Below are 24,682 nucleotides of genomic sequence, written 5' to 3' on the forward strand. Positions count from 1 at the left end.
CAGTGCTGATTCTGTTGTATTGATTTTAAAAATTACTGTATGATGAATACACCTGTTTTTCTAAGGAGGGCAGATAGTTGAGTGATTTTAAGACATACTGTATACGAGCATAAGAGCCAAAGTCTTCATCATACCATCTATGGCTACTTGCAAGACACCCCTGAGAATGGATGCATTGCTTGTTGTCGTTCCTTTATAAGCTGTGAAGCGTTAACTGGGGGTGGCGCTCCCATTTATGTGTCTATGGAGAAGTCATCACCCGTCGGGGGTGAGACTTCAGTGGTGTGGCTGCTCCAGACTCACTCACATTTCTTTAAATAACCCCCTTTACGATGCTTGCTAAGTAGTTCTATTTGCGAAGTTGACTTTGATGGAGTCATACTTAGGATTGTCCTTGGTGCCGTGTAAGGAGGGGAAGAGGTTTCTATCTCCCCAGGGAGGGGATTCGTGTAACATGTGTGGGTTTATGTACTCACCTCGACACAATCAGCACGTGGGACAGTTCCATCCGCTCCCCAGAACCTCTGTTCCCTTATGCTCCATCCCTGTCTGCGTTCTTCTCCTGTCCCGGATCCTAACAGTTGACATTCACTATTTTTTCTATTTTAGTATTGTGTTATCTTCCTAATTTCATAAAGGGTGTGACCTTTTGAAACTGGCTTTTCTTCAAAAGAATACCTTTACAATTAGTCCAGATTGTTATGAGGATCAATGGTGTGTTCCATATTGGAGCATAATTAACTGATCTTTATCATTTCAGTTTTTTAGAAACTGTAGATAAAATTTCTATAAGCATTTTTTTTTTTTTTTTTTTTTTGGTTTTTTGAGACAGGGTTTCTCTGTGTAGTCCTGGCTGTCCTGGAACTCACTTTGTAGACCAGGCTGGCCTTGAACTCAGAAATCCACCTGCCTCTGCCTCCTGAGTGCTGGGATTAAAGGCGTGCACACCATGCCTGGCTTCTATAAGCATTTGTAATGCAGGTTTTTTCATTAATATAAAGATTCATTTCTTTGAGATTAGGATTGTCTTTTTATATTGTAGATACCAGGCTTTTTGTGGGATATGTGATTTAAAGACATTTTCTCCTAGTCTCTCTTCCCTCCAACGTCTCCCTCTGTCAACCTCCCTAGTTCTCCCCCCCCCCACCGTGTGTGTGTGTGTGTGTGTGTGTGTGTGTGTGTGTGTGTGTGTGTGTGTATAGACAGCTTTGTAGAGCCAGTTCTCTGCTCCACCTCCTCCTAGGTCTCAGGCATCAAGCTCAGTTCTTCAGACTCACATCGTTGGAAGTCAAGGACCTTCAACTGCCAGGTCTTAACAGTGTCTCTAAGAAAGCAAAAGCTTAAAATTTTGTTGAAACCAAGTCAGTGTATTAATTTTTAAAAATAGATTCTACTGTCGGTGACACTTCCAAGGACTTCTTGTCTAACTCTAGATCTCCCAGATTTTCTATTAAAAGGTGTATAGTTTTCTATTTTACATTTAGGTCTACATCCCATAGCATGACTGGTTCTACTTTTAAAAATAGAATAGTTTTAAATTTTTCAGTATTTTATACATTGTGTATTTCTTATATTCAGTTGAGCTTTTGTTTTCTTTTTATTTTGAAATGGAATTTTCATGTGGCTGGGCTGACCCCAAAATTTCTATGCAGCTAAGAAAGACCTTGAACCCCTGACCCTCCTGCTTTCCTTTCCTAATGCTAGGATTACTAATGAACACGCACAGGATGTGGGTGACTGTGCTGGCGACTGAGACCCAGGCTGTAGGTAAGCACATTACCAGCTGAGCCAAGCTGTGAATTAAGAAAAAGGTTGCATGGGGGCGGCTTATCTTGATTACATACATTTCAGGGCTGAACTTAGCACGTAGGAGGCTGTGGGTGGGATTCCTATCAAAGTGAAACACAAGCAAACAAAACAAAACCTGCTACTAGAGTTAGAGCCTGAGGTGAAGCAGAGCTCAGCTGGACTGCTTCTCTCCTCACATTAGCTGACCACAGGCATTATTTACTTATTTATTTATTAGTTATTTACTAGCGTTTTGGTGGAGGGCCACTTTTGCTTTAGTTATTACTTTGAACTCTGAATTTTATCCCAGGTCTGCCTACTGACTTTACTTCCCTGAGTCCTGCTGTCTGTCTGTCTGTCTGTCTGCGACCACCCTCAGAGGGAGAGGCTGAGCGAGCAGTATGCGTGTGTTTCCTCTGTCCTATCCAAAACCAAACAGGAGCTCTTTAAATCCAGTCAGTTGCACTGGTGATGGAAAGAAAGCATAGTGTGACACAGTACAGACCTCGCAGACGTGCCCAGGGCAGGCTAGGAGATGATGTCACTGATCCCACGGCGGCTTACTCGCTGACGCTGGCGGGGTGCTCCCTCGACGCAGCAGTACCACCCCAGAGCTGTCTGGAATCAAGCATGGTTTCTGCAGATTTTCCATAGTACCCCATGTCTCTGCCTGAGGACTATGATCTAGCTGCCCTGTGTAAAAGTTAGAGCTGCACTTCCAGAACATGTTTGCAGCCTCCCCGCTACAGCCTCCCCGCAGAGCTCCTTTCCCTTCTTGTTAGCCTCTTGTTCTCATGTTCTGAGCCTACATCCTTTACTGTAGTCCTCGTGGACCTGGAGAACAGCTGGTCAGTACCCTCTGCTTTCTTGATGATTATGAAGTCGCTGCTCTGTCTTTTCTTGTGTAAGTGAACCCAACATTCAAAAAAAAAAAAAAAAAAAAGAAGAAGAAAAAAAGAAACCTTTTTCTTGTGGATCAGTTTTTCTCAGTGCTTCCATTATCTTTGATAATTTTTTCTCAGACATTTTAAGTTTTCAGTGACCACATTGGGCTGGGAAGGCCCCTGGGGGCTGCAGGTGCTATGAGTGTGGGAAGTGCGTGCCATTTATCACTTAGCACAGCACATGGCATATGGTAGGTTTTTGCTAAATAACTTGCTTTACTTTTTATTGTACTTGATTCTAGAATATTCTTACCAAGTTTTGCATTAAATGTTCTAATCCCTCTCACTTTCTTTTGCTTTTATTTTTTAATAGTTTCAAAAATACTTTGGAATGTCACAACAAAGTATATTTACTTATAGATTTGATTAAAGGAGTGCACATTTGGTTTTGTCTGCTTATTTAAAATTTGACAGTGATTATCTTTTTTTTTACACGTAGCTAAAATAGCTGTGTTTGAGTTCAGTGGAAGAAACCCAAATTTTCTCCAGATGCTAAAAATCTTGGTAATCTAAACTCTGTTTAACATAATTTGCTTTGGTTGTTAAACTATTAATGAGTGTGAGCTATTGTACAATCCGCTGTCGTCTGAAAAGGGGGGAATCGTACATAGCTCGTGCTGGGCTCACACTCCCGATTCTTCTGGGTGTCAGGGCTGTATGCACGCAGCGCCATGCTGAGCTTGAAGTAAACATTGTTAGCATTTGACGTTTTACAGTGTCTCATCACGGAGCTGGGAAGCACTGGCTGCAGGTCTGAAGGACCAGGCCTGATTCCCAGCCTCCACTGCTGCTCACAACAACACACAATTGTAGTCCCCAGGGATCTGGTGCCCTCTTCTGGCCTCTGTCGGAACTGCATATGCATGGTGCACAGACATACTTTTAAAAAGACCCATTAAATTAGATGTTTTAAATTAAAATATCTAATCAATTTATTTCCTTAGACTAGGAGACAAATCCCTGATTGTCCCCTCACCATTTCCTCAGTCTCCTTTAAAAAGGACAATGTTTAGTGCCTTTTAACAAGTGAATCCAGATTTAATCCTGAGGCTGAGTGACTCCAGGGTCCTCAGATTGACAGTAACGTCCTTGTAGAAGGCCATCACTGTCTGTCCCTGGCATCCTGCAAGGAATGAGAAGAGGAAGAGGCCCCGCCCGATTGTCAGTCTTCTGGGGCCTGGATGGATGGTAGAGCTGCTCGCCAGAGTTCCGTCCAGTACTCACAAGGAAATGCTTTCTGCTTCCGTTTCTAGGCCTCCAAAACCTGCAAGCATTATTTCTTTTTCATTAAGTAGAAACTTTTATTTTGTTCTTTCCACAAAAGCTTCCGTTTTACTTAACAGCCATTTATTTAAACTGGCGACATTTCCTTGTGTAGACATGCTGACCATGAATGGCAAAGCCAGATAAAGAACCAGACACCATAGGGACAAACATCCTTAATTACTCTGTAAAACCGGACAAAGAGGCCCTGGAGAAATGGCTAAGCAGTTAAGAGCCCTGGCTTCTCTTATAAAGGCCCTGAGTTTGATTCCCAGCACCCACACAGTGGCTCACAGCTGCTTGTAACCCCAGTTCAAGAGGATCTAACTCCCTTTTCTGGCCTCTGTGGGCACCAGGCACATACGTGGTACACGTATGTGGTACACATGCAGGCAAAAAGCCCACACACCTAAAATAATGAAGGTAATTTTAAAAACTCAAAAAGTGAGAGCACATGCTAGTGCAAGTGAGCAGGTGTGAGCACGTGTGTGCAAGTAGCATGCATCAGTACATCTCTGTTCAGAGATGCTCAGGGATGAACAAGGTGCTGGCCTGTAAATAATGCACAGGCATATATGATAGTCGTGAGACTGTCCAGTCAGCTACTGCCATACTGCTGTGTTGACTGTGGGCCCTGTGCGGTTTCTTGAGGTTTCTTCTCCCCCCTGATGAAGGGTCTGTCTAATGTGCTGACCCATTTTCTAGCTGTCCTACCAGACCTCTGGCCAAACTTTGACTTAATATAGAAGACGTCTATGATTAACACATATATCATACACGGTTTCCTTTTCTGCAATCATAGATAACAGTCTCATTGAAAGGGTTTTCAAGATCCCAAAGGCTAAATAAAACAATATGATATTTAAGACATCTTTACTTGTACTACTAGATAAATGCTGTCATTTTAATACCTCGTATAACTCACCTATTCAGCAAGCGTCTGCTCTCTTTCCATTTCTTGAAAGTTTTTCTTGCTTAGTTATTTCCAGCCTTTGATCACACACGTATTTTTTATTTAGTGGCTAGAGATTTAGTATGTTTTATACATTTGTGTTTTATTCAGATAAACAAAGGACTGAAGGTTGTTGTTGTTGTTGTGTTTATCTCTAAATATTGGCAAATGAGAGAGAGATAAAGGGCTTGGGTCTGTGAAGATTGGGTTGGAACAATTTTGATCAGGTTGTAAACACTTGGGAAAGTTTTGATTATAAGAAAAACCATACTCCAAGATAATGGACGTGCTGCAAAACCAACCACAGGACCAGTTCTTACTGCACATAAGTTCTTTATGTCGTATAGTCGTCTTTGGAGCTGGCTAATTTGGGTGTGTGATATTTTTGTTTATTTCTAACTTTTTATAATAAAGTGAAAACACATTTTAAAAACATAATTCACAAGGAAAGATTTAAAAAAAATAATAAAAGATTAGATTTGGTTCACCTCAACTAGAAGAGTATGAACATCAGCTTTGTAGCCTTCAGGGAAACAGAGGGTATCGACTGTCCCCTTTGCAACCTGGTCCTCATGAATGGTGACATGTACTACCCAGAGACGTGACCATTCTTTGCCAGAGCTGAGTACCCTGAGGTTCCAGTACCTCAAATGCCATTCAGGTCTGAGAGGCCTCCATGTCCTGGAATATCAGTAGCCCATGCCATGCCCACTGTGGAGATGTGTGAGGTCAGTGCCCCCCCACCCCCACCCCCAGGCCAATCCCCCATCAGGGCCTCTGGTCTCCGAACCGAACAGGCAGACCACCCATCTGTGCCCCTGTGGGTTGCAGCTTTAGGGTCCTCTTGTTTCTCGCTCCCCAGCTCTCATCAATAAAAGCAATTACCAGACTTCCTCCAATAATTCTCCTCCTTCTCTGTCGTCACACTTTCTTCTCAAGTTCTGCACTTGGAGCAAACCAGCATTTGTTGTTTTGAATTAGATGAGGGAAGTTTTATTTAATTTGTTTTACCCAAGAGACATTCTATTTTCTCTGAGAACTTTTTCTTGTGATGAAATTCTTCAAGCAAGCTTATTATCAGATACAGATGTGGTTCATTTAGTATCAAGGACAACTACCAGGTTCCAGATTTTGGCTGCTTTAGTGGTTACCTCAACTTTATAGCCCAATCTAAAGTAAGTCGATCATAATAGATATGTTTTCCATGGTGTGATGGAAATTAGTTTATGATTATTGAAAATTTGAAAGTACAGTATCTCTGTAGCAGTTTCAACCTATGGGTCATGACCCCCTGGGTGGGTTTTCAGCAACCCTTTTTCAGGGGTCACCCAAGGCCATCAGAAAACACAGATAGTTACATTATGATTCACAACAGTAGCAACATTATCACTATAAAGTGACAATGAAAATAAGTTTATGGTTGGGGGGGGGTGTCACCACACTATGAGGAACTGTATTGAAGCGTCGCAGCACTGGAAGCTGGGAACCTCTGCACTATCTGGTGTCACAGCAGGTGCAGAACACCACCATCCCACTCCTTTCTCTTGCCATGTGAGAGTTGCTCCAGCCCTTTTTCTTGTCACCATCAGGCTTCTGTCTGGTTTATCAAAGAAAAAAGTTACTTGGAACAGAGAAAGGAAAAGATTGCCAAGGAAAACAACAAGTCTGGCCTATGGTAGGCCTGTCTTGACACCGGGGTGTACATTAATAAAAGGATAGAAGCCGGCCTTACCGGCCTCACCTCTGGTTGCAGAACCTGAGAGGCAGAGACAGGAAGATCACAGTAAGTGTGAGGGCTGCCTGGGATATGTAGCAAATTCCAGGCCAGGCCTGCACGGCGAGACCCTGTCTCAAAAGACCGAAAGCAAGGACTGAGTTGTCTGGCGATCTCTGGAGAGTGAACATAGGTCTTTTAGGATTTTTCATAGCTCTTTAGATTTTTTCCAACAGGTTTCTGAATTACTTAGAGAGCGGACACAACTGTTTTAGAATGTTTCCTAGCAGCTAGCCAGAGAAGGTTCTCTTAAGAGCGAACATAACAGTTTTAGAATTTTTTTTCTGGCTTTCTGATTTTGATAGGAAAACCCAAGAATTACTTTTAGAAATTTTCTAACAGGCTTTCTGACTTGGTCTAAAAAAAATCTAAGAATTTTTTTATAGTAGCTTTTCTGACTTTGGTTGGAAAGCCCATGAACTATCTAGAGAGCTTTAGAATTTTTACTAGCAGAGAGAGCTGTCTCAACCAGAGTCTTTTAGAATAGCAAGAAAAGGCTGTCCAGAGCAGAGCAGAGCAGAGCAGAACACGCACACACACATGCACACACGAGACAGACAGAGACCGAGAGAGCGCAATCTTAAACGCTGTCTGGAGCAGACTTCGGAGCCAAGAGCTATCTACAGAGAGTTATCTAGGGAGCCATCTTGAGCAGAACATAGGCCGCTAGCTTGGGCCCATTTGTTTTCGCTGCTCCCAGACACTCTTTTCTCTCAGAACCTGTTTCCAATGCTGGTCCTTGGCACTGTGGGAGATGAATAGCCTGGAAGAGCTGAAGCAGTTCCCACTTTCTTCGTCTGCCTCCCTGCCCAGTATTCTAATATAGAAGACCATTTCCTTTCTCTGTGAAATGAGTCATGGGCGTGTGTGAATCCGAAGTGCTTTTTCTCTGGTACCTTCCTGTTTGCGTCTGTCATCTTTAATGTGTTTGGGGCTGACAGCGTGATCTGTGGGTCAGGACACATGGTTACGTGTAGTGGGTAGTCCTGGGCATGGCCACCCACAATGCTAAGGCTTTTTTTTTTTTTTCTTTTTAGACTAGGCAAAAGAATTTTATTAACCTTTTCCAAACTTTATTTCCGGGCTTCTTCAGCTTAAATTGCCTCTAAGAATGAATTAGGTATAAGCAAAAACCAAAAAGAGATAACAGTGTCCAGGGGACTTCAAAATTTTAGAGATTTAGATTTTTGTCAGATCCATAAACAACAAAAAAAAAAAATTAAAAAGCAGCCATGCTATAAAACAGCAGCTCCTGTAACTTCTGCAAGTGTCGTCTTCTTCAGAAGTTGCTTCAATTCAGTTTGCCTCGTTCTTAGAAGCATCTTCAAAATTCTCCACCAGATCTGGAACTCCACCATCATTCTTCTCTCCAAGGAGCAGGTGGTGCTTTTCCGTCCACAGAGTGTTTGGGTAGAGGGGCAGCCAGGCTCCTTAGACTCGTCAGACCGTCTGCACCAAGCTGCGTTAGGATGCTGGGAGATATCTCTGTGAGGTGCTCTGTCTCAGCATGGCCTGTAATGGTGGAGGTGTTTGCAGAACTGTAGGGTTGTCAAAATGGATCCCTGTTCCTTGGTTTGTTACCATGTTCACCTCTTCAACACCAGAGATATTGTTTACCCCTAACTTCTTTAAGGAGAAATGCAGGTTGTTTGTTTGTTTGTTTGTTGTTGTTGTTGTTGTGTTGTCTGCTATGGCTGTTGTGTGAACCACTTCCTTCTTTCTACAAGCCGTTCCTTTCCCACCAATGCACACTTGGTAGTTCGGTGAGTTTTTCCTGGTTCATGATTGTTTCTTTCATCTTGTCAGAGTGGAAATGGGGCTGCGCAGGGGGGACTAAGGTTCAGGCGCACACACTCAGGGATGCAGCATTGCTGCACTAGGGCTTCTTATACATAGGGCTGCACAACTGTGCACATCTGTTTTCCAAATAGGCACCAGGTGGGTTATCGGAAATCACTGAACTTGCTGCTTCTTCCAAGGAATTGGGTTTGCTTCATTGTCCTTCTTCCATGAGACAGAAACCGAAGGTGAAAATCACAGATTGTGTGTGGTGTTCAGTGAGGGTCAGCAGCTAGGAAGAACCAGGAAGTGGTGTTTGAACATAATCCCGTTTAAGGTATAAAATTATAAGGATGCTGGGCTTGTCTTCTGTTTAGATATATGCATCACACACATCTAAGGTGTTGCTCAGGCATTGAGTTCGTTTATAGCAACGTTTGTGAACCCTGATTTAGTGGTATCATCTGCTCACCGTCTCCTGGCGTTGCTGGGGTCCAGTGGAAGGCACTTGAATTCTGGGCCAGCATTCTTCCACCGAGCTGCAGTCTCAGCCTCCTTTTTCCTTTCAAAAATCAACATGATGAGATTCTAGTTCTGAGTTGCAAAGGTTTGGGAACGATTTAAAACCTCCAAGTTTTGTTCACTGTTCAATACAAGGCTCCACCGCATAGTACATAGTATAAGGAAATAAACAAGAGAGTCGGAGGTACCCATTCCCTCCCCTCTGTTTGTAAGTTATGCAAGCACTGCCCTCTCCCGGTCTCAGTTTACTTTGTTTGTTTGCTTGGTGTTTTTTTTTTTTTTTTTTTTTTATCTATGAGATGAATGAGGTTACTACTTTTGTAAAGACTCAATTACATTAAATTATACAGACCTCCAGGGCTCAGTGGGAAGACACTTGCCGCCAAACCTGATGGCCCGAGTGCAGTACCCCAGCTGCGCACGGTGGAGAGAGAAGACTGTCTTCCAAAACTTATCCTCTGACTTTTTTTATTTTTGTTATAGCACATGCGCCCCCCCATACATAAACATGTAAATGTAATAAAAATAAATGAATAATAATATAAAATTCCAGGTACCTTACAGTTCCTTTCTCACATGTCCTAAAATTCACGTTCACTCCCTGCTTTTCTTTCCTCCCCTGCTCGTCTCCATGGTTTCAGTTAAAGTAAACCAGAAAACCATAGAAATAATTATTTGGAATTTTTGTGGCCATCTCACTTTTGCTAAGGCGTAGTTCCAGAATTGCTGCCTTGGAATCCTGACACTATTGGTAGTATACACCACTCTCTTCATCGCCCCTCTTCCTTTTGTTATCTGCAGGGATAGAAGATCTCTGTGTTGAGGACATCTGTGTATTGTAACTGAGCATGGCCATCTTGCTTATGAGTGCCATTGTTACTTGCTAGCTCTTGGTGCCAGCTGCTAGAGCTAAGTCCTTCCGGTGCAGTTTGTGGTAAAGGCTGTCTCTTTGGTATTGTAGGTCTGGTGTTCCCGGGATTGTCTCTCATCCCTTGATTTGGGAATGTCCTTCCCTTGCTTTGCAGCACCATTTAGAACATGTCAAAGGTCCGGGCATGTTAACCAAAGAGGCGTCTCTTAAAGAGAGGATGAAGGAGTTTGGGCTGTTTGGCTAAATGAGTGGTTGCACTCTCTCTCTTTGTATTTATAGCTCATCTGTTTTCTTATGGTTCTGGGCTCCTAGCAGGCACGTGTCCATTGTTGTTGAGCAAAGCCCAGTGTGTATGTCTGACAAATTAGCAGTGTGGCAACTCTGCTTGCTGCCGCTGGACTCGGGGATTGTTTGGTTTGGCAAATGGCCAGCTCTCTGCTATAAGATGCATTTCCTTGACAGGACAAAGTATGGAGGCACATTAGCTGCAAAGTTTGCAAAGGTCAGCTAAACACATACAATAAATATTAATAAACAAAAAAGGCCCACCCACCTTTGACTTTGAACTCTTGTTTCTTCACTCTGTGTTTTGGAATCCCTGTAGTATTTGATTAATAACCAGTCTTAAGGTAATTGAGCCTCAAGTGTCCTGTGCCTAAGCTGGTCTTCTCGCCAGCCTCCCATTGGCTGCCTGGGTGACTCATTGCCACAGCGGAGTGGTCTCTGGACTAACTGTTTAGGTCAAGGGCTCTTACTTGCAATCCCCTGCTTGTGCGTGAGAAGCGGGTAAATGTGCTTGTCTCTGCCAGCGTCTGCTGGGCAGTCCTGTGGGCTCTGTCTTGGAGCTCTGGAGATAAAGGATTGGAGCAGGAATAGAGGTGAAATGCCTTCAGACTCCCTGGAAAGCAACCAGACGTTGGTCTGTTGGCCTGAGCAGTCGCCTCTCTAACATTTACACCCTCCGTGGAAAGGGAGAGAGTAACAGTAACCTGCTGCCCCTGGAAACTGCCTATTTGGCTGGGTGTCTTGGAATTTATCAGGCCTACATTGTGGATCTTTTCCAATTCTGCACCCTGCTCATTTGAGAACCAGTAACTGCTTAGCCAGACCTGTAGAGAACCAAGGAAGAGAAAGAACTCCAAAGCCATGTCGCTAGCATTGTCCTGGGACCATTCGTGGGTGGCTGGGATTTCTGAAGGCACTTGAAAGCCCCTTGGCCCCTTTTCTTGCTCTCTGGTTCATAGGTGTCTATTCTCTCCAGGACTACAGAAAGCATCAACCCTGCTGGATTTGTATGATGGTTGGTTATAGTACACAGACATCCAATTCTTCCTGATGGAAAAGGATAGTTTTTAAATTGGAAATTGTCTCCACCTCTGCTTAAGAAAGTAACCCATTCAGGGATAGCTTTTGACTTGGAGAGCACCAGACACGAATCCAAGGACCTGGAATTACTGCCTGGATTATAAAGCCAATCCAGATCTCTGGTCATGGAACAGGAATTCTAGTTGAGAAAGGCATAGCAAAATTAATTTTAAAAAATCGTATTCCGTATTAAAGAAATTTTCGCTATGGCGAAAGAGAAGCAGAGTGAACGGAGTTAAAGGCCGTGGCTTTAAATAAAGTGGGCTTAAAGGGCAGCATCATTAGGGCCTGAGTAGGCGAGAATGGACTCCTGTGTCCTCTGCCCTCTGCACGTGCACTGTGGTGCACACATCCTCCCTCCTCATAACTAACCAAACGCATGTAGAGGAGAGAGCATTAGGAAGGAGAACTGAGCCATCAAGTGTAAAGGACTCCGGTGGTTCAAATGGGGTGAGTGTGTCTACTGTCACTTCTGTTTGGTTTGCTTCTTAACACTTGCTTGCTAGCCGACATTGGAGAGCAGCACCCCGGATTTGAGGAAAGCTAAGGAAATGTGGAGACCTGTTCTTTCAGCCTGCCCCACCCCCACCTCCACCTCCACGGGGCGGGGCAGGGGGATGCCAACACTGACTCTGGAATGACTCAGCCCACTTCAGTGGCACACAGCTTACAAACCACCTTGGAGTATTATTGTTGGATGCGAATTAGCAACTTGCAGGCTCTTTGTAGCTTTCTCCATAGTCTCTGGAGTATCAGAAAAGGGTTTGCAGCCATTTAAGCATCACCAGTCAGGTGAGAGTAGAGTTTCTACCAAAGGGATCTCAGAGTTTGCAGGTCTTCCTTCTTAATGGAAGAGCGGGATGTTAGAGGCAAGGGCTAAAAGGCCAGCCTCAGGAGATAGGGCTGCAGTGCAGGAGTCAGGGCTGCAGTGCAGGAGTCAGGGCTGCAGTGCAGGAGACAGGGCTGCAGTGCAGGAGACAGGGCTGCAGTGCTTTGATCTTCTCATGAGGACCTCAGATGTCAATGTCTGGTTTTCCCTCTTTCCCTTTAGTCCGTGTGCATGCGTGCAGGAAGTGGGCTGTTAGTCAACGATGAATTCATGCTTCCCCTCCTCTTGCTCCAAATGGGGTTTGTAGAATGTGGTGTGTGGCATTTGTGCTTCCCAGTGTCAGCTTCATGTTCCCCTCCCCCCTTGATTCTCTTTATGTTTTCCCTCCCATCTTCCCTCCTAACCCCAAGAAAATTGAAAACAGCTTGTGAGAACTCAGGACTCAGGTTCTTTGGGACCCCAGAGTACCAGTTATTCCTCACCAGACATGAATTCAGAGGACCATAGCTTCCAGTGAGGCACCTCTTTAAATAGCTTCCCACCAGGTTAATATCAAGGCTCTGCAATTGATATCTGCTTTATTTCTGTCATGGCGTTGCTGTTTTGTCTCATAGGTGGGAGAGATTATTAATTGTCTACCAATATGTGCTCTTTGTAAAAAAAAAAAAAAAAAAAAAACAAAACTTAATGAGACTTGGATCTCTGTGAACTGAAAACAATCACCACCTGGCCTCCGTCTGAGGCCAGCGGAACATACTGTGTGTGTCAAAGCATGAACAGCAGATCTAAGGTTGCCGCGGTGGGGAGCTTCACGGGAAGCCAGCGTTCCATAGTGCCAGCCTCACATCAGAATTGGACTGCCCAGCCCTTGTTCCAAGGCTCTCAGGAACAGGGGTCAGGTCCAGAAATGAACATGTTGTATTTTTGTAGGACTTTGACTGGATGGTAAGAGGTGGTATGGACTTCACTCACCGAGAACACAATGCTAGGATTTAGAAGGTATCTGAAAAGTTATGGGTTTCTCTCCCACCAGTACTTGACTCCCTAGTAAACTGACCATCAAAGCACCAGCAGGACTCTTCCCGCCCCCTCAGCTTTTTATTTGGTCACCTGACTTGACTTGTATGATTGTTCTTTCTAGAGTGTGGTCCGCTGCCTGTGGCATCCAAAGCTGAACCAGATCATGGTTGGAACTGGAAATGGACTGGCAAAAGTGTACTACGACCCCAACAAGAGTCAGAGGTATTTCATGGAAAAGCCTGTCTGAGATGGATGACAACTGGGGAGGGCTTGAGTTCACCCTGGCTTCTATTCATCCCCCTTTGATGGGGATCCGCCCTTTTAGAAAAGGCAGCTGGTACCCAGTAAAGCCTTAGACTCCTAGCATTGTGCTTTAAATGGGATTTAGATCTCACCCTTGATCCCGGGGATTTGCAGTCCTTTGGCTGAAATGTTGAGTGTAGGGTGGGGGGAGTCCTGCTTGCTCCGTGGACTCCCCAGACAGTGGCATCAGCAGAGATGCATGTGAGGGATTAACAAACAGGAGTGGCCACTCACAAGACACAGCAGCAGCTTGCCTGTTTTACCTTTTGTGGGGAGCTTTTAGCAGTTACTAGTTTGTGTATTTGACGAGGCTATGCTGAATCAACTGAAAGGGATAGCCTGTGAACGGACTTTCCCAGGCCCGTAGCTTGCCCCAGGTCAGACATAAGCATACCAGTTTAATCCCAAGGTCTGGAACTGGGAGAGGCTCACCTAGCTCCCAGGTATTAGCACTTTCTTTTCCATGAGGTGGACATGGGCCACCACCCCAAGGAGCGTGGTCCTTCCCATTCTAGTTGTACACAGAGTCACGTGCTGAACCCGTGCGCTTCTCTTCTGACCTCCTACATGCTTTTTAAGGACAGTAAAGCTAATCTTTATGAATGAACTTTCATTGACCATAATTTTGCTCGAGTTAGAAGTGGACAATCCTGTCTTCAGAGGTTCCTGAACCCGTCCCGTCCGTGTTAAAACCTTTGTCCTATAAAATAACATTATAAAATGATATGTAAGAAGAAGTAGGATTTTGTTTGTTAAAAAAGTAAAAATGTGGGCTGGCGAGATGGCTCAGTGGTTAAGAGCGCCTACTGCTCTTCCGAAGGTCCTGAGTTCAAGTCCCAGCAACCACATGGTGGCTCACAACCATCCGTAACGAAATCTGATGCCCTCTTCTGGAGTATCTGAGGACAGCTACAGTGTACTTACATATAATAAATAAATAAATCTTAAAAAAAAAAAAGTAAAAATGTTAATTAGTGTGAATGGAATCCACTCAAAAAGAATGCCAGCTTTATATTATGACACCCATTTGGAAAGTGCTATCTTTACTTGGGATCTATAAGATTTGCTTATGTATATTTTCTTCAGAGCTCTGTACCACTAAGGTGAGGTAAGATCTTAAATAGACCTTCCATTAATCAGGTTGTAGCTCCTGAGCAACGCCACGAGGCACACTGCAGCTTAGACACTTAAAACGGTGTATTTGAGATATGGACATACACCAGGCCAGGTCCCGCTGAGTGCAAGGCCTTGGTTGCTTTCATCTGGAACATAGGTGAAAAATGGAATCCTGTCACCTTGCTTAATTACAAAATCTCTGTAACCTCCTTATGTTCTTAAATTACTTTGTGGATTTCTCTTTCAATTAGTGTCCTGAATGCCTTGGTTCCTCTCTCAATCTTTCACTTGGTGGGTGACACTGACTGGTAGATACGAATTTCTGGAAAGTTCATTGTCACTAAGACCCCCATCTCAGAAAGGCGGGGTCTTGCACAGGTTACTTTAAAAAAATCTTGCGATTAATGAAAATGCTACAGCCGTGTTTTGCATGGGTTAAAAATTTTTTTAAAAATGAATTGGCCAAGATCTTTCCAGTGTTACCTGCATCTATCATGGAGTAATTTCTGCTGGGATCTACTACATACAGGTAGAGGTAGAGGGAGGGAGAGGGAGAGGGAGAGGGAGAGAGAGCTTTGAGACTCTCTGATGGGGCCAGAAATTTAGTGTTTTACCTCTACCTATTCCTAAAATGCACTAAAGAAAATAATTTGTTCCAACTCATCATAGGGGAGCAAAACTATGTGTGGTTAAAACCCAGAGGAAGGCGAAACAAGCTGAGACACTAACCCAGGACTACATCATCACCCGTAAGTTGTTGTCAGCATCCCTCTCTCTTCCGGTGCTCTTCTCTGTGGTCTTGTTCATTACTTGGTTTGAAATCAGAAAGGGTGGCATCTATTACATCATGTCCTGTCATGTGGACACAGGTACAAGTCACATGATAGCATCACTTTAGCTTCTTGATCGTTTACAAAAATGAGGCTTGCCTCATGTAACTCCTCACCTAAATGGGAAGCGCCTTCCTGAGCTGAACACACTATTCTATTACAGTGTTTTAGGTTAACAAGTTATTCCGTGAATCAACAAGATTCAGGAGGCCTGCAGTGTGATTCTGAACATCAGGGAGATTAGACAAGGAATCTATGACCATGTACTAACATACTTGGAGGAATGTCTGTATCAAGCGAACTGTCTGGGGCAGAATGGTTTTTCTCAGATGGGTCATACAACCCTATTCATCTGACAGGTCTATGTTCTGAAAACCACAGCCTCAGACCTGTAAGAGGCCAGGAAGGAAATCTCGGATGCCACAGAGATGAGTAATAGAGTGACCCAGGGTGCTCTGCTGCTGGCCTTCTTCCCTGTGATGGGTCTCTTGTGAGACCAAGTTCCACGGGGCTTGTGATCGGTCAAGAGATCCCAAGACGCTCTTTGCAACAGTAGAAGTGTTAAAGTTGGGGTCATAGCCAGTCCAGCTCATGTGATTACATGCAGCCTTCTTAAATCCCCCGAGTCATGGGAAGTAAAAGGCAATTTTCCCACCTAAAAGGACTGCGTGTCTCATGGCCTGACAAGAGTAATGAGGACTAATGTGCTTAGCTTCCCTATCATGGCAGGCACGGTTTAAGGTGAGTGGTACTGGCTGGCTGCAATCAGAAGTAGGGCCATAGGATCTGATGGGGGGACTGGAAGGGTTTTGGAGGTGTTTCATTTAGATTATAACCTGTTTTCTCCAGAAAGTGTTTTCTCTTTTAAAACATGTTTAAATTTATATCTAATGGCTGGAAGAAATTCTAGGCCAAGAAGAAGATAGCTATGTAATACTCTACAATAACCCTATCCTCCCACATGTTAAATGTTTTCCCCTCAAGTCCATATTCTTTTTATCTGAACGCCTGACAGTAGTTGAATACATGTGCCTGTGTTACCCTCTTGTTCTACGGACCCTCTCGCCGTGTGGAGGCAGGGCTAAGTGCTATCCCCGTGGTCACTCCTCTGTGTTTTCACCCCTCTGCTGAGAGGGGGCCACACCTCAGACACATGTGACGTGATTCCGGCATTTATTAGGTTTCTGAAGAACCGCAAGGACTGACCGGCACGTTCTTGGTGTTACTCATATTTGAGCCCTCTAAGCAAAAATAAGAAAGTGATTCTATGAAGTGTTTCTTCATGGCTAGGGAGATGAGCCTTCCCAGTGTTTCCATGACAGTGTTTGATGGTGCTTCCTGAGTGTCATTCGCTGCCAGCCGAGGTGAACAAGGAGTCTGGTATCAAACAGAATTGGCTAATTGGTTACAGTAAGCCTGTCTTTTATTATTAAATGAAGGCTGTCATTATGATTTCCATCTCATGTTTCAGTTAGTCATGCACTAGCTATGTTTTTGGTTGAAGGGTTATTATTATAATGAAAATTTTCAAATGTGACTCCTCACAGCTCATGCCTTGCCCATGTTCCGTGAGCCCCGCCAGCGAAGTACGAGGAAACAGCTGGAGAAGGACAGACTGGACCCCCTGAAGTCCCACAAGCCAGAGCCTCCTGTAGCAGGCCCAGGTGACTGAAGCAGCCGGTTTGTGTGCAGGGGAAGGAGGGGTCAGGGTAGTGTCACTGATACGGAGGTGGAGAGAGCTTCAGGACCTGAGGTCTTGTTGATCTTCAGGGACACTAGTGGCTTTCAGATGTCTTCTTGGCTAGCACCAGAGTCACAATGTGTAGAGCTTCCAGGGATGTAGTGCTGAAGCAGAGAGGATACCTGGGGCTTTACCCTCCCTGGCCTTCGGTGACCTCACTTGAACTCTGGGGCTCTTTGGAAGCCAGGGCTAAAACTGCTGCTCTCAGTAGTTGCTTAAGCTGGATTAGGTTTCACCCGAGGCAGAGAGTGGCCATGGCTTAACTCCGTGTGATAAGATGGAGGAGCTGCCCATGTCACTGGAAGGTAGAAGGAAGACCGTAAGCAGGAGATGTTGCAGGGCCGGCTCCTCCCTTCTGAGAGCCCTGATAGTTATTGGCACAGAAAGCCTGTAGCAATTTGTCTTTTAAAAAATGGTTTCTTCCTAATTAAGGACATTTATCTTCTAGTGTTATTTGTTTAGTCGTGTGTTTATCTTTCTAAACATCATTTCTGAAAAGAATTTTCTAAAATGTCAGCCCATTTTTGTTATGAGAGACCCAGCAGGACGCAGATCTTTGCCCCTAAGCTTGCTGTCTGCCAAGGCAGTCGTAGCAGAAAGTAAGGAGAGTCCGTGCATTCACATGGCTTGTTTTCCCTCAGGACAGAGAGCAAAGTACCTGTAATATCCATGGAGTAAAGCCCTAAAATATATTTGTTTACAGCTAAAATAGCAGCTAATGATTAGAAGTTACTTTTTATATTGAATATCAGTAAGTCCATGCCAGGGCAGTTTTTAGTACAGTCCTTCAGAAAATGTTTTGGGTTCCCCCCCCCCCCGCCTTTTTAAAAACCAGTATCATTTTGTAAATTAAGCAGCCAGAACATTTTTTTAATGTCTCTTCCTGTTGTTAAATGTTAAAGGCGGATGGCTCTTAGCTTTGACAGCACAAGCTGATGATAAAGCACTGTTGAGATCTGAGCCCAGGACACAGCAGACACAGATTAGCTCATGCTCTCTCTAATCACGGCTTTTTCTCTGAAACAGGTCGTGGTGGCCGAGTTGGAACCCACGGGGGCACCCTGTCCTCCTACATTGTGAAGAACATCGCTTTGGACAAGACCGATGACAGCAATCCCCGGGAAGCCATTTTGCGCCATGCCAAAGCAGCAGAAGATAACCCATATTGGGTTTCGCCAGCATATTCCAAGTAAGGAAAAGGCTGTTTTAAACAGAAGAGTGGGGTCTTGTGAGATGGCTTAGTCATCAAGGCACTGTCTACAGGCCTGGCCACCTTAGTTCAATCCCTGGAACCCACGAAAAGGTGCAATGAGAACAGAGTCTATAGTTTTCTTCTGAGCTCTATATACAGACCATGGCATATGCGTGTATGCATGCATGCACACCTCTCCCACATGATAGTAATAGTAAATTAAAAATAAATAGAAAAATGGGACTTGCAGTGTAGCTCAGTGGTAGAGTATTGCTTAGTGTCTACAAAGCTATAAGTTTAAACCAAAAAAGTAAATAAAAATATAGAGAAATTATTATTCCCAATGAATTGAGAAGAACATAGCAATAGTATTTTGAGGGTTTAACTTCTTTTCTATTTGAGCACAAAGAATGGGCCAAGATCTGTAGGTCTGATACCAAGAATTGTTATATATGATAGCAGTGCCTGCAATCCCAGCATCTAAGAGGTGATTGCACTTGGGGTGAACTGGAGGCCAGCCTGAGCTATAGCTGAAGATATGGCGTAAGTTCAAGGCCAGCCTGAGCTGTAAGAGGCCCTGCTCTTGTTCAAACAACAGTGGAATTGGGAATTCAAACTCCCCCCCTCCCCCCAACCCCCTTTGGTTCTTTGGTTTTTCAAAACAGGGTTTCTCTGTGTAGCCCTGGCTGTCCTGGAACTCATTCTGTAGACCAGGCTGGCCTTGAACTCAGAAATCCACCTGCCTCTGCCTCCCAAGTGCTGGGATTAAAGGTGTGCACCACCACGCCCAGCTGGAATTCATTTGCTTATATTGTAAGACTCTAAAAACAGTGAATTTTTAAAACTGTAATAGTTTGTTGTCAGAGTTAAAGGCAAGAGTAAGCCTTGTGTGCCCCTCTTTCCAGAGACTTTAAAAGTGATTGTCTTTCTCAGTGGAGGGGAGTTAAAAGCAAGCAAAGAGGCGTGACCTGCCTGTCTCTTAGGAAGAACTGGGGGGGCAGGGTGTTGTGTGTCGGTCTCTTTTTGCTTTTTCATAGTCTCACTATAAAGTCCCAGCTGGCTGAGAGCTCACTGTTCAATAAGGCTGGCTTTGAACTTGCAGCAATCCTCCTGCTCCTGACTCAGGCTAGTTCTCAGGTAGGGGATGTGTGTGTGTGTGTGTGTGTGTGTGTGTGTGTGAGTATCCCCTGTACAGTGAATTCAGCCTTTTAGAAAGTTCCTCAAACAGCCTTACCTGAGTGAGTATGTAGCAGCTTTCAGTGCTACCACACCACCCACATTTACACCAAGGAAAGTACTATTGTTGACTTTTTAATTACTGAGTTTTGACATTTTTTACTACAACTAGTTTTAGACTTTGGCACATTCTAATACCTTACATGACCGTAATGTAGTTTAATACTCTCTGTAGTAGCCAGCCCTGGCCGACTGTTAACCCTGACAATGTCTTTATGAGTAGGATCTCTTTTCAAACGTCCATCCCCCGTAGAGTTAGTGAGCTTTATCTAAGCTGCGTTTGCGTCTTCTGACCTCTGGACCCCTTTCCGCTCAGTGCTCTGTCTGCCTGGGCTAAGGAATCATCGGGGGTGAAACGCTAATGAACAGTGCTTCCTATTCTGGTAACAAAGTTTGTTTATAAACATAGGACTTTATTACTCTTGGTATCATTTCCATTTATTCTACCTCTGATATCCCTTATAAAAACCATATCGCTTTATTTTCTGTCAAAAGATTAAAAAAAAAGATAAAAAGTGTCCAGCTGCTTATTGTATTTTTATTATTTTAAATAATTTGTATACAAAATTCTGGGGTCTCTAGGTGTAAAATTATATGTACGTGGTGTCGGCCTCCTCCTGTCTAATGTTTATACCTGTCTCTCTTCTTCTCGTGCAGTTGCCTTGGTATTTCCAAGCAGAGTAAACTATGTCAGTGGCAGTGAGTGGACTTTCCTCCCTTTGACTTTAGCAGGAAAGAGTCCCGTAAACTGTGAAGTTCTCCTTCCTGTATCTGAGGAAATCCAACCAGCAGCTTCCTATTGCTTAATCTCATCCTCTTTCCCCTAAAATATAAAATAGACTTCTGAGAGTACGCCTGTAAGAGTTTAAGGAAGAGCCCATTGCTCTCTTTCATTCATTCACTTAATGACAGTTAATGAGAGCCTCCTCCGTGTGAGATAGTGCTGTAGGATGTGGGGCCATAGCTGTCTTCACGGACCCACGCTGTGATACGCAGTGGCAGGCAATGCAGAGCCCTGTCAATGTCAGATGATATGCTACAAAGGAAACTCAGGAAGGAAAGGGGTCCGGAGTGATCAGGTGTGTGTGTGTGTGTGTGTGTGTGTGTGTGTGTGTGTGTCTGTCTGTCTGTCTGTCTGTCTATGGCACCATGTGTGTGCACTACCCACAGAGTCCAGAGGAGGGCTTCAGACCCTCTGGAACTATAGTTACCTATGATAGGCAGCTGCCATGTCATGCTAGGAGTCAACCCATGTCCTCTGGAAGAGCAGCCAGTGCTCCTCACTGCTGAGCCATCGCTGCAAACCCCAGGTGCTATTTTAAATATGGCTGTCAGAGTCATGGCCTGACCGAAGTGGAGGGGTGGAACCTGCAGATACCCTGGGAGTGAGTATCCCATAGAGAGAAAGCAGCCTGAGAGGCCAGAGGCAAGCATGTCTGTGTGCTAAATCCTGTTCATTCCTTCAGCCACTTCTAAACTATTTTAAAAATTATTTCATCATCATCATGTGTGACTGTGAGCACTCATGTCTTAGCTCATGTGTGGAAGTCAGAGGACAGCTTTTGGGAGTAGATTTTCCTCTTCCACCCTGGAGTCTGGCATTTGGACTCAGGTCGTCAGGCTTAAATGGTCACTGCTTCTACCTATCTCACTGGCCCCTTAAATTTTTTTTAAATTCCTTTATCTCTGTTGAAGTGGTGACATGATTTCCCTCCTTAAACCTACATGTGAGGACCTCTGACACCGACTTCCTGTAGTGCATTGCCCACTTGTTAGTCCGGCTTCCTAGCAAAATAACTTTAAACAGCTTACCTGTTTTGTAAATGTTTTAATAAACCTTATAAAATTGCCAAAGTGACCGGGCGTGGTGGCGCACGCCTTTAATCCCAGCACTCGGGAGGCAGAGGCAGGCGGATTTCTGAGTTCGAGGCCAGCCTGGTCTACAAAGTGAGTTCCAGGACAGCCAGGGCTATACGGCTATACAGAGAAACCCTGTCTTGAAAAACCAAAAAAAAAAAAAAAAAAAAATTGCCAAAGTGTGGTTGTTCCCTGGAGGGCAGAGTGGAGAGTAATGTCTTTAACCACCATCCCCTTCCAGCCTGGCCCATTCTCTCCTGTTGTAGCCCAAGCCTGCTTCATAATTAATATATTTCTTGGTCAGTCATCCATCCTGGCTTTCAAGTTTATGTAAATAGAGGTCATTGAAGCTGACAGTGTTCGCTCAACTACCTAGAGACTGCTTTTTTCATTGTAAGTGGATTATTTTTATTTTATGTACGTGCTGTGTGTGAAGAAGGTGCTGCTGTGCTGCCCGTCACATGAGAAGACTGCTGCTTGGAGCTTGCAGCCCCAGGGCCTGAGGCTAGCCCTCAGCTCAGTGCTTTGGCCCCAGCACCGTGCTCTTTTGGGTGTCCACCTTTCTGCTGCGTTTTCTTCCCGTTCATCCCTCCCACCCATTCTTGATGCCTTAGATTTGTTGCCTGCTAACTCAGTTGAAGGCATTGCCCGTCTGTGGCCTGTAGTGTTAGCTGGCATCCTATGTTCACCTGCTGCAGGATACTGCTTACTGCCAAGTGGCAAAGTGTGTGAAGGGAAGCTAATATTTAAAAGGATCTTTTCCTAAAGGTCACGGTAACTGAGAACGTGTGTCTGGTTGTTTTTCTCCACTGCAATTGACTTCTGTCAGTGATGAAGTGAAGGTGTATTTACTATGTCTCGCTTGAACAGGGAAAAGCAGGTCGTCAGAAAGACATTCCATAAGTCTTCGTGCTACACAGCATATACTCACCTATATTCTCTAGAGTGCTGACGGTGCCTGGGTGCTTTACGGGAGTCACTTGAGGATCTAAACCCCAGTCTGACACTGGCAGTGTAATAGCCATGAAAGTTTTCAAACACAGCAGGATTACAGAGGACTCTTGTTCAGCCGCACACGGGCAGATTCAGTTACAGTTTCTTGTTCAGAGATGCTGCGGGAGGGAGGGAGAGAGCTGGCTGGGGAAGGGGCAGGATGCAGATCCAGAATGCTATTAGCTTACACATCAGACAGGATAAATGTGTGTGTGAACTCGGAGCCCGGCCAGCAGCCTGCCAGGATGACAGCTCTGTCAACCAGATGAGCTGCCATTATTGCCAGTTCAGTCACTTTAGCTTCACTGTGCATATCTTTTGAAATATAAGATGTGTGGATGTGTGTGTTGCGTGTGGATGTATATCCTTCCCACCTATAAAGAGTCTATTTAAAGTCATATTGAGTTCATAAGCCAAATTAAAAGCAGTCATTGTAGACGAGGAAAGAGAGAAAAGTATCCCCTCCCCCCACACACTAAGTATCTTTAAATATCAGCTAATATTTAATATTAGCTGATCCTCACTATCTGCCATGTTGCTTTGTGGAGGATGGTTTCATAAACTAGTTTTGTGAACTGCCTGTCATGTAGGCAGCTGGGGGGTGGGTACTGGGGAGAGGACTGAAATGTGAATTTCAAGGCCCACTCCAGACTAATAGACCCTGAGAGATTTCGTCTGAGAATCTACATTCTAAGAAGTGCCTAAAGTGATGATTTTGCACACAAATGCTTGGAAATAACATAATTACTCAGAATCAGAAACTATGTCTCATTAAGAAACTTCATGCTTAAAGGCCAGACAGCTTCATTTATAAAAGACTCATAGCAAATCATTTCCATAGAAAAAGAATCTCCCCAGGATTTGAGAACATAGCATGTCGCAGTGTGGTACTTAACACATGAATTCTTACGCTCAGTATGGTATACCTAGGACTTTTGAAACGGTGTCAGTCATCTGAGGCGAGGGACCCTGTTATCTAACGTGTTACGTAAACAGTGATGGCACTTCTTCTGTACTAACACCGTGATGGACTTGTTAAAAAGCTTAGCATGTTTTATCATAACAATCCTCATAACCCATGAGGTAGACAGTATTCCTGTCCCCACCTTGTAGATGAGGGAGCGGAAATGTGTAATTTGACCAGTGCCCCACAGGTAGCAGGTGGCAGACTTAGGACTGTGTACAGAGAGGCTGCCTTCTATGCCCGGTGCTTGTTTCTCCTCATGGGCAGCTAATAGTAGGTACTGGGATGCTGAGATGTCTGTGTGAGCCAGCATGGCTTAGCGGAGGGAACCCTAGACTAAGAGTCAGAAGTCCTGAGTGTACTTCCAGTTCTGCTACAGCCTGCTAAGGGCAGGGCTTGCCTTACTGAGCCGGTTCACGGTTCACCGTATCCACACGGTAGGAGGGTAGGATCCATCCACACCCGAGTACAGGTCCTTAGAAATGTGTACCTGAGACATCAGAAAGATCTCAGGGAACCTGGCCCGCCTCCGCTTACTGTTTTCGAGTTTCAGCCTTCTTTCCTGTGTACCACTAATAGTAAAAGAGCTAGTCGAGACATTACAGGACTGCTCTGGGTCCTTCATTCTTGTATTCCATACCACATTTCACTTTTGTTCACCCACATCTCACACTTGTTCTTTTTTCTAGTTGCTGAACTCTCAAACATAGCATGCTGCACTCTATGACTTCAAGAAGTGTTTATTTCTCAAAATGCTATGTCTGCACTTTCTGAAGAAAATTCTTTATCTAAGGCATCTACTGTTTTATCTGTAAGCTTCTTACACATGCCCAGTGTTTTAAAAAAATTATTATTTTATTTTATTTTATTTTTTGGTTAGGTAGTCACAGATAGAAGCAACCATTTCAAGCTGAATCTTTTTGGTCAAGCCTTTTATTTAATCACAATAATTCTGCAATTGTGATGATTGGGTCAGAGTTCAGCCAGGCTGGATTCATGCTAACGGGGTTAACAAGTGTGTCAGATTGTCGAGTCATGGCTATTATTGGCTTTGGCTTTGAGGTTTTCGTTCATAATAAACAGCGGGCCCCGAGCCAAGAGACCTCGTGGTCTGTGCTCACATCCTCATGATTAAATATTGTAAGTGATTTCCCCTCATATTCTTCCCATCACCCACGAGCTTGCTTTCTGCATCTTAGGTGAATCACAGCAGAAGCACACCCGTAATTAGAGAGACTGTGACCCGTGCGCGGACTTTCCATCACAGCCGAAAACACTGCGATGACTTCACTCTGCTTTGAGTGTTAGAAGGAGTTGCAGAGGCATAGATTAGGGCTTAGACA

The 24,682-nt window shown here is 44.3% G+C and overlaps 1 protein-coding gene across 1 annotated transcript in view; it reads left to right on the forward strand.

Annotated features, from left to right (window-relative positions):
* Wdr70 (WD repeat domain 70) overlaps positions 1-24,682 on the forward strand; it is a 204,928-nt gene that overhangs the window by 175,044 nt on the left and 5,202 nt on the right. Inside the window, exons 14-17 of the mRNA XM_021183813.3 lie at positions 13,229-13,329; positions 15,196-15,275; positions 16,904-17,020; positions 18,124-18,286. Of these exons, the coding sequence (XP_021039472.1) occupies positions 13,229-13,329; positions 15,196-15,275; positions 16,904-17,020; positions 18,124-18,286 (461 nt within the window). The remainder of the gene's footprint in view (positions 1-13,228; positions 13,330-15,195; positions 15,276-16,903; positions 17,021-18,123; positions 18,287-24,682) is intronic.

This window comes from Mus caroli, unplaced genomic scaffold (genome assembly GCF_978045245.1).
Source record: "Mus caroli unplaced genomic scaffold, Mus_caroli_1 scaffold_16, whole genome shotgun sequence".
Lineage (NCBI taxonomy): Eukaryota > Metazoa > Chordata > Mammalia > Rodentia > Muridae > Mus > Mus caroli.